General features: G+C 40.9%; 2 protein-coding genes across 2 annotated transcripts; both read right to left on the reverse strand.

Moving 5' to 3' along the window:
* Positions 1-568: 568 nt before the first annotated feature.
* Positions 569-6,856, reverse strand: asl (argininosuccinate lyase). The gene is made up of 16 exons (XM_015961568.3): positions 6,682-6,856; positions 6,343-6,537; positions 5,942-6,025; positions 5,815-5,871; positions 5,646-5,743; positions 5,492-5,569; positions 5,332-5,409; positions 4,894-4,946; positions 4,730-4,792; positions 4,522-4,636; positions 1,974-2,058; positions 1,724-1,783; positions 1,539-1,622; positions 1,233-1,313; positions 1,001-1,107; positions 569-866 (listed from the first exon to the last, which is right to left on the reverse strand). The coding sequence occupies exons 1-16, from the start codon at positions 6,694-6,696 to the stop codon at positions 722-724; spliced, it is 1,398 nt and encodes a 465-aa protein (XP_015817054.3). The 5' UTR covers positions 6,697-6,856; the 3' UTR covers positions 569-721.
* Positions 6,857-8,049: 1,193 nt separating this feature from the next.
* Positions 8,050-9,484, reverse strand: ovca2 (OVCA2 serine hydrolase domain containing). The gene is made up of 2 exons (XM_015961569.3): positions 9,152-9,484; positions 8,050-8,755 (listed from the first exon to the last, which is right to left on the reverse strand). The coding sequence occupies exons 1-2, from the start codon at positions 9,303-9,305 to the stop codon at positions 8,232-8,234; spliced, it is 678 nt and encodes a 225-aa protein (XP_015817055.1). The 5' UTR covers positions 9,306-9,484; the 3' UTR covers positions 8,050-8,231.
* Between the last annotated feature and the right edge of the window lie 201 nt (positions 9,485-9,685).

Below are 9,685 nucleotides of genomic sequence, written 5' to 3' on the forward strand. Positions count from 1 at the left end.
CATTCATTGTCCAATGGAATGCGGAGATCATTTGAAAGACAACGGTAGAACCCGCCCCACAACCGAGAGCCGTCAATGGAGCGTGGCCAGACTAAATAATACATTTATTTAGTCTGGCTTGCCAGGCTATAAAAGAGCCTCTATGCTGTATTTTTGCATACTTACTGTAAAGATCCCCCCCGCTCCTCATGCCGGTTGTCCCCCCCTTCTAAAGTCAAAACTATGTCCATGTATGAATGAGAGATAACATGTGAAGTATTAGAGTAACAGAATAAGAGCAAACACCAGAAGCCTGTTTCTTTGTAGAATGAAAAAGACACATTTTACATTAAAAGACATTATTCTATGAATTGCAGCTTTTTTATTTGCAACTTTAATTCTCCTAAATAGGACCTGATTGCATGTTTAGTCCTTTCTCACCGAAGAAATGCTCTTTTGTTCCTCTAAATGGCATGATGTTTGTTTACGTAGTTAAAATGGTTTGATTATGGATTATGTGGAGAGACAATCTGTGGATTATAAAAGAAGGAACATTGGTTTCATGGTGCAAATCATTCAAACTCAGCAGTAAAGTGTAACAGCAACTTTATTTTGTCACCTGCTGAACACTGATCAGACAGGACGGTTAAGCGAGACGGCACACATTTTTGAAAATCAAAGCCGTGTCTGGATGTAACAGTTTACTTTGACCTAAACCTGACAGCAGTAGCTGGGATTAAAGTCACTGTGTTTGCTTTGTCAGCCAGATCCTCAGGTGTTCCACCTGCGCAGCGACGCTACTCTTGGCTGTACCTCCGGGGGCTCTGTACTGCTCCACGCTGCTCCTGTAGTCCCACACTGAGGAAACGTCGCCTCCAAACAGAGGGCTAGAGCCAAAAAAACACAAAAAGGAAAAAAAAAAATTAGAGGCGATTCAAAATCCTGAGATCAGGGAGAAACTTTTGAATATCAAAAGTAAAATTAGATGCTACAACAGCTGACGGAAACATGAGAGTTCCACCTAACAGCAGTCAGGTCCTCCACAGTGAGCTGATTCAGGCTGATGTGTTGAGATTCAGCTGCAAACACAGCTTTACCAGAGACTCCATGAGCCTCTCTAAAGGGAACCTGCAATTAGAAAGCAGCGATGATTTCACATATTTGCTTCAGTCCCACACTTCCTGTTACACCTCTGGATCTATTTCTTTATTTCGGCGTCTGCTACACATGGATAGCCAGCGCCTCTAACTCACCCCCTTCCTCACAAGGTAGTAGGCCAGATCAGTGGCCAACATGTCGGGACTCAGGGCAGCTTCCATCACGCTCTGGTTGATCTAAAACACCAGGAATGAAACTGAGCTACTGATTCTAATGTTCCCTTAAAAAACAGAAATACAGACTATTTTTGTCAAAATACTTCAGCGTTTTTACTTTGACACAAGATTTTATTCCAGTAATCCTAACAATCTCATACTTCTGGTTTTCATTTTGATCATCAAACTAAACAAACAGGATATACAAATCCACGCATAAAACTATCAGTGATTTAGGTCTCTGACCTTAAGAGTGGACATGACTCCAGTTGTCACCTGCAGCACAGCCTGGACAGTATCGAAACAGTCAAACATGGCCTCCTTATCCTCCTGAACAGGAACGGAGAGGAGAAATAGAACAGAAAGTCAGGAATATTAGATTTCTTTTTTCATGATGTGAGATAACACACAGTGGAGGCGTCCTATCAAACCTGCAGGTCCTTGTTATAAGTGCTGGGCAGGCCTTTGAGTGTCATCATGAACCCCGAACACTAAAATATAAAATAATTAAATGTGAAATTATCATTAATATTATTGTTGTGATGGTAGGTATGAAGAAAAAATGTTTGTAACATTTTGCTGCTATAATTATGAGCTACCGTCGAGGTAAAAACGTTAAATTAGCCCTTTAATAAACATATGTTAAGCAGAAATACAACAAAAACTAGTCCTAAATCTTACTTTGCCAAAGACACGACCTGCTTTACTCCTGATCAGCTCCAGGCTGTCAGCGTTCTTCTTCTGAGGCATCAAACTGCTGCCTGTGCTACAAACAGATGAGACTAGCAGCGTCACACAGGAGGAAGAGCTTTATGAAGCACACAGAGCAACACACACCTCAGCATTACATTTAATACATAACTTATGAAATGAGCTATTTTTATTTCTGACTGTGTTGCTTTGCTCATCAAACTGAAAAGATGTTTATTGTGAAATAATAACCTGTTGGAATGAAGGCGACTTTGAAACAGATTTCCTTCTCAGCCAGCTGGGCGACTGCCAGTTTTTCTCCTTTTAAAGTAGTAACAGTTTAGCTTTTAAGCCGGGCGTACACTGTGCGGCTTTTTCACTCGTAGCACTCAGCTTCAGCTCAAACTGTACGACTTCCTCGCAGAGCAGATCTCACGAGTCGTGTGCTCACACTGTACGACCCAGTTCTCGCATGCGACCTGACTGCTCACACTGTACGTCTGGTAGCAACACGTCGGCCCTAAAAATGTGCTAAAAATAGCAGTTTTTACTCAACACGTCAGACTTTTTTGTCTTGCCTGTTGTCCTTCGGGAGTGCTGCTGGAGGACACACAGGGATTTATGGGGGTTAGATGAGGAAAACGAAATAAAGAAAGTGAATCTGTGTTTTGTGATCAGTTTAATTTGACATGAACACGACAAACACGCTTTCTTGACAATCTTTGTGAGTAAAAAAAACGTGTAGAAACAAAAACGAACAGCGTGTGTTATTAGGGAAATAGCGAGCGACCGGCGTTGATGCAGGATTGCGCGCGCATGCGCCGTGAGCGGTTCTGATACTTTTTTGGATCGTAGCTGCTCGCAGCTGCTCGCAGCGCCGCTTCAACAGTGCGATACCCTCACGAGGGACGAGCGAAATATTAAACGCACCAGAAGTCCCTGCGACCTCACGACTGCTGATCGGCGGCTGGTCACGTGGTGTTAATCGCCTCTCGTAACCCCCTGTACACTACACGACCGCTCGGCGCAAAACTCGCCCCGATATCGTGGCTTCTCGCACGACTGGAAAATCGGCTCAAAAAAGTGAAAAAGTCGCACAGTGTACGCCCGGCTTAACAGTGATCAGTTAGAAACTTGCTCAGTTTCATTTTTGACACCACTCTGCTGCCCTCTGCTGGCCAAAAACTGCACTTGATAGTTTTGTGGAGCGGGTAGGTGCCCTACAGAAATCTCGGACTGATGGTGACCTGACTTTTTTTACTGCTGGACTTGTAAGTATTAATATTTTATGTCCAACAGTGTGGATCCTTTTACTTTGTGGTTAATTTTAGCATAGTTGGTTCATGTTAGTGTTAGCTCATTGTTAGCACTAGCTACAGCAGGGTTGTTTTACGACAGTTGTTATTCCACTTTCAACCAGTAAGGCAGAGGAGCAGGAAACTTTAAAAAGGCCAAAGAGGGATCTAGGCCCAATCCCAATATTAGCACTGCACCCTGCGGTCTTCAGCAAAGTGCACGTGGAGAAAGTGTGCAGTAAGGCTTTGAGTGCGTGGTACACACGTGTGCAAATAATTGCCAAATTGAGATAGGGAGCATTGCTTAATCAACCGCAACACATGCTGGGATGCTGGTCACTCTGATACATTGGAAAATAAACCTTTATTAACAACTGTAGACAAATATATATATATTTGAAATAAATATATGTTAATTGCTGCTTTGTCTAAAAGTTTCAGAGCATCAACTAACTGTCTTAAAATGAACTACTTTCATTAGAAAATATATTTTTTCAGAAAAAGGCATTTGAGCCTTTTCTCATTCAGCAATGGATTGTGGGTAATACCGTTCGCTAAAGTCAGCATTGATGCACATGAAATGCAGATCAAGCGTGCAAGGGGGCGTGATCAACTTCCGCACTTGAGCATCGGGACAACCGACGCACTCATACCCCTGGTCGGGATCACGCAATTGAACAGCGTAAGTGTGGAAGTGTGAGTAATAGGATTGGGCCGTAGTGTTTAGTTACAATCTGTCCCGCCACCAGACTTCCTGATTCCAGAGCCAATCATATGCGAGCCCCCAAGGTTGTAAAGTCTGCGCCAGCAAACGCTGCTGTTTACACCAACCGGAAAAAAGCTAGAATGTTGTGGAAACGAATGGAAGCTAGTAAAAAGAGTGTCGCAGAAGCTACTTTTTCAATAACAAACAACTTGATGTTACAGTAAAACATTTTATCTACTCATCAACTTACTGTGTATGACTCATCATCACTTGTTATCTAGAACCTTCTGGCACTGATCCATAACTGGCAACCGTAGCTAAGCGTGGACTTATTGGTTTTGATACACAGACTGCAGTACCACAAACTGACCACAGGATGTCATTTATTATGCACCTTCAGTTGAGTTTATAATAAATCTTATTCTTGTTTTTCATCATTTTCTCTCGAGTAGTGGTCATGTGACCATGACCTTTGAAAGGACGACCCATCCACCTTTATAAAACACAATTCAGAGGCACAACAACAAAAAACCTTTACCTGTAGGCATCAGAGAGAGAAATGAAGGAGAACTCCTTGGTGCTGTACAGCATGAGGTCCTCGGCCATCTTACTGAGGTGGATCAAACACAAAGAAGCCCAGAACAAAAACTCCACTTAAAAACAAACAAGACATAGCTCAAATTAAAACACAAATAGAAAAGCACATCATGCATTTCATGATAATCTGAAATGTGTAATCTGCATACCAATAAAGTCTCTTTGGCCTGTGGCGTCCATGCTGTTCAGGCTGATGCCATCAAATCCTAACTCTATAGATCCAGTGAAGGATGAAAAAGTGCAGATTGTTAAAAATAATCTATGTCGTGAATTTAAAAATATTGCAGGTCAAATGCAAAAATAAAAACAAAACCTTTGCGTAAAAGCTCCCTATCGATGTCGAAGGGGGTTCCCGCGATGGCTCCGCTGAAAGAAACAGAAATACTTCTGGTTACTTAATCAGGTCCGTGTGAAAGCTGCACTCACACAAGCGGATTTATTATCAGTGAGTCGTGGAGGATGGCTGCTTATACTGAGCCAGGATTCTCTGGAGGTTTCTTCCTGTTAAAAGGGAGTTTTCCTCTCCACTGTCGCTTTTTGCTTGCTTAGTATGAGGATTGCTGTAAAGTCACTGACACTAGTCAGTGACTTGATGCAATTTGCTGGGTTCCTTATATAGGAAACATTATTTCTGATTGGCTTAATGAACTGACCTGAATTGGAATGTTTATTATGTGAAGTGCGTTGAGACGACTCTTGTCGTGATTTGGCGCTATAAACTTGAATAGAATTGAACTGAATTACAGCGCACCTGCCCAGAGGCAAGACGTTCACTCGCTTCTTGATCTCCAAAAGCCGCTCCACATCTCTGCTTAATGCAACAGCATGACTGACGAAAGAAAAACCCAAAAGACTGGCGTGAAAAACTCAGAAACATTAAAAAAAGTGATAAACTCTGTGGTTTTCATCACCTCAGAATCCAGTGGCTCCATCTGATTGGCTGAGCCCTCTGCATGTGAGTGTAACCAGGAAAAAGGACGTCAATCTCTCTGTGAGTCAAACACAAGACAGAAAATGAGACGAGAACTTGTGTTTTTATCCATCAGAGTGTGTTTAACACCTTACACTGCCGCCCGCTCCACCATGGTAGATATGAGCTGCAGGGAGTTGTCTGTGAGGGTTTTGATCGCATCTCGTAGCCACAACCTCATGTCAGTCACCACCTGATTAACCAAATAAAACAGCAAAGGCTCAAAACTCTATCAGCTGCTTGTTTAGTATCGCAGATACGAACCTGATCGTTCCTGCTCCTGCCCGTGTGCAGCTTCCCTGCAGGAGCTCTAATCAGCTCCTGCAAACACAAGTAGCATTTTTATAAAATAGTCAGTACACTAACTGCATGTTTTGCTCGTGAAACTCACTTTAAGTCTGCGTTCATTGGCAGTGTGAATGTCCTCATCTTCCGGTTTGATCAAAAAAACTCCTGTAGACCACTCCTCGAAAATCTGCAGGGTTATCAGGTTTATTTATTTCTTCAGTGCATTTGCTTTCCCTCACCAGCTGCACTGACACACATCAGGAAATAGAGGGCATGTTGAAAACTGGTTTGAATGGATCTGTAACTGGAGCTGCTGCAGCTGACACCTGTCATGTGATGCAACTATTGTGCATGACACACTCAGCAGGAAATAGGAATCCTCCGCCATGGCACATTTTCAGCTGTCGTGCATTAACCAGAGCCCACAGTGCACATAAACAAACTTCTGCAGCAGACCAACAAACAGAGCTTCAGATATTCCAGTTGTTTACTGAATACGCTCACCTGATCCATGCCAGTCAGGATTTGCTCCATTTCCTTTGTGCTGACCAGCTGAGCCTTTTCCAGAGCTTTCGCGTAGGCTTTGCTCCCTCGGATGTCAGCATCCCACATTCTCTGGTCAAAAGGGATGGAGGCGTTGAACTTCTTCATGATCGGATCTGTGTCTCCGGCAAAACGACCTCCCCAGAGTTTAGCCCCCTGTGACAAAAAACAGGAAAATAAATGAAAAAATGAGAATGAATAAGTTCAAACAAACACTACCCCGGGCGGTTTTTGGCTGCGCGTTTGTCGTCCGGTTGACGGCTAAAATCAAAACAACACCACTGAAACTAAACCCTATACCTCTGCGCCGGCCATGGTGATCGACAGGCGTTTCTATCTGGTGGTAAATTTAGTCCGAGTGGATTTTAGAAGCCGACAAGCAGCGAGAACGAAGCGGCGGTGGCAGGATTTCGCTTTTATCGGAGCAGAGACGTGAAAGCATCTTCTGTTGCTACGTGGTCCGTATCCGTATCCGGAAGTCTTTTGGTGTTGTGCAGAATAAAGCAACCCCGCCGTCAGAAGGTTCCCCAGCTAGTAAAAAGCAAGGTTTGGATTTTAAAATAGATAAAAATCAAAATAAACAGGTTAACTTTGGATTTCTAATCCGTAAGAACAAACTACTGTTATCAAACGCAAGTTCGTGTACTGAGATCCTGTTAACGACAGGGGGTACCTTTTTCGGCATAACACCAGCGGAAACTAATTTGGGTTTTTCCAAGTGTTTCTCTAATAAATCGTTATTTATTTAATTTCTTTTATTATTTATTTGTAGTGTTACTATTTTATCTAAATCTTTATCCTAACTGTTCTTTTTGTGTCTTATTGTTCTAGTAATGGTTTGTTTAGGTAGATCATTTCAAATATTTCTAGTAATTATTTACTCATTTTTGGAATGGTGTTTACAGAAAGATATTTTATACACGTTTCTGGACTCTTGCAATAACTTTTCTCAATAAACAATTGCCATTTTCATGTAGGCCTACTGTACAAAAGAAGGAAAGTTACAGACAGTGATCGTTTTGACAAATTTCTGAAGTTTTACATTAAAACACAAATAATTGTTAAAACACACTAAAAGGCCCACCAAAAACAAATTGTAATAGAAAAATGTGTATTATATGGAAGCCCAGTCCTGCCACTCAGATAAAAAAAAATATCTCAAAATTATGACTTAGCTATCTCATAATAATGAGATACTCTCATTATGACTTAGTCATAATAATGAGATACTATCTCATTATGACTTAGTCATAATAATGAGATACTATCTCATAATAATGAGATAGCTAAGTCATAATTGAGATACTGTCATAATAATGAGATACTATCTCAAAATGAGATAGCTAAGTCATAATAATGAGATAATACATTGTTTTTTTATCTGAGTGGCAGGAATGGGCTTCCATAGTATTATGTATTTACATTTTAATACTTTTTTTTGGTGGGGTGGGGGGACTAAAGTTTTCTTTTCAGAACGAGCTCTAAGCATTACGATAATAATAGTGTTTAAAAATGCTCTTGTAAATATTTTTCCCAATTTTGGTTCTTTAGTTTTCCCAACATTCAGAAACAAAGGAGAATTACATTTTTCTTGATCAAAAGTACGAAAATATCACTAAAAGCATAATAAAGCTCAGTTCCCAAGACAAAAAACAGTTCACAAAAACGTCAAATACCATTATTTATTGTTTGATACAATATCTATTTTCCTGAGAATGAGTCATAATAAACATTTTGGATGGATCGAATGAAAAATCTGAAAAAAATATTCACACAGAAATCATTTAAATTAAGCACCTGAACAGTGCTGTGATGCTAAAATACCCTGACTCTGTTTAGGTTTTAAATTCTCAAGAAAACCTTTTCAGAAAGTCCTGATATGTTTGTCTGTGAACAGATGCAGCAGGAACAAAATGACCACCAGGATGAATAAGGACTTGAGAATCCTGAAAGCAGGGGAGAAGCTCCCTACTCATGCTGTCAGGTATCACTTTGTCCTCCAGTCCAAACACATGCAGGGATGGGGTTTGAAGGGGAGTGTCGTAGAATCTTTGGTGCTCCTTGCAGGCGCTGCGGAAACCAGCAACAAGAACAGCAAAGCGGAAGCTGAACTCTGGTTCTAGTTTTTTCTCCTGAAGGGCGCAGAGCATAGCCACAAACGCTGCTCCCTGACTGAAGCCTAGGATGCCGTCAAATGGGCCTTGGACCTTCACTGCTTCCCTCACAGCTGCCACGCTCTCATCAAGGCCAAGACTCTCCTCACACTGCTGCTGAGCATTGAAACTCTTAGCCTGGATGTCAGAAAACCACCAGCCCCTCAGATCCTTGTCGCTTCCAGACCCCGAAACGGAATCGTTTTCTTTGTTTGGAACCTCTTGGGACACAGAAAAAGGGAGGGTTTATTATGATGGGTGAAATTATTAACAATCCAAAGAAAGACAACACAGACACAATAAAAATGTCACGTTTCTTTTTAACATTTTTTTTTTAGAAATAAAATTTCCAGCTTTAATCTGAATACAAACTCGTCATTATCACAGAAAACAGAAACCTTTCTAAATATATACTTAAAAGTTATTTTGGATTAGCTTCGTTCATCATTAGCTTGATACGCCTTTCAAAACTTTATGGAAAAATAACCTTTCACTGATACACAATTAGCCAATTTAACACTTTCGCAGGACTTTGGTTTCCTTGTCTTAAATGGAAAGTCATTTGTAGAACAAACGTTTTGCTTTTATTTTTTAGCTTTCCTATTCTAAAGGCCTACCTCCAGCGCTCTCTTGCTGCACAGACAGCGGTGCGTTCACATAAACCAGCTCCACTTGTTTCTTCAGAAGCTTCCTCAGAGCTCCGGTCTTTTCACCGAACGAGTTTCCGTTCTGACGGTAACCGTGAACACACAGAAGCCGGAGAGGAGCCATAAGCTAACTAAGGTAGTTTCCGCTGGATTTCAGGTGAATTTTACTGTTAAATTAAGACCAATAAATCGGTATCACGCAGATACAACTTGAACTAGTCAGTCTGATACGAAATGAATCCGACTACCAATGAAAGTGACTCGTTAAGTTCCTGAAATAGATGAAAAAGTCAAACTAAATATGAACCGGAAGTAATAGAAGTAGTTTCCGTAAATATTTTCAACATAAACTTACATACCGGTAAACAATATACGAAAATTAAGTAAATATGATTTAATTTACTCACACAACACCCAAAAAATATTCTGGCAAAATAACCAAATAAAACAATATTACCTTACATTAATGATATGTTATATCCATAAAATATGTGAGAAATTGAA

The sequence above is a fragment of the Nothobranchius furzeri genome, chromosome 10 (genome assembly GCF_043380555.1).
Source record: "Nothobranchius furzeri strain GRZ-AD chromosome 10, NfurGRZ-RIMD1, whole genome shotgun sequence".
In the NCBI taxonomy this organism is placed as follows: domain Eukaryota; kingdom Metazoa; phylum Chordata; class Actinopteri; order Cyprinodontiformes; family Nothobranchiidae; genus Nothobranchius; species Nothobranchius furzeri.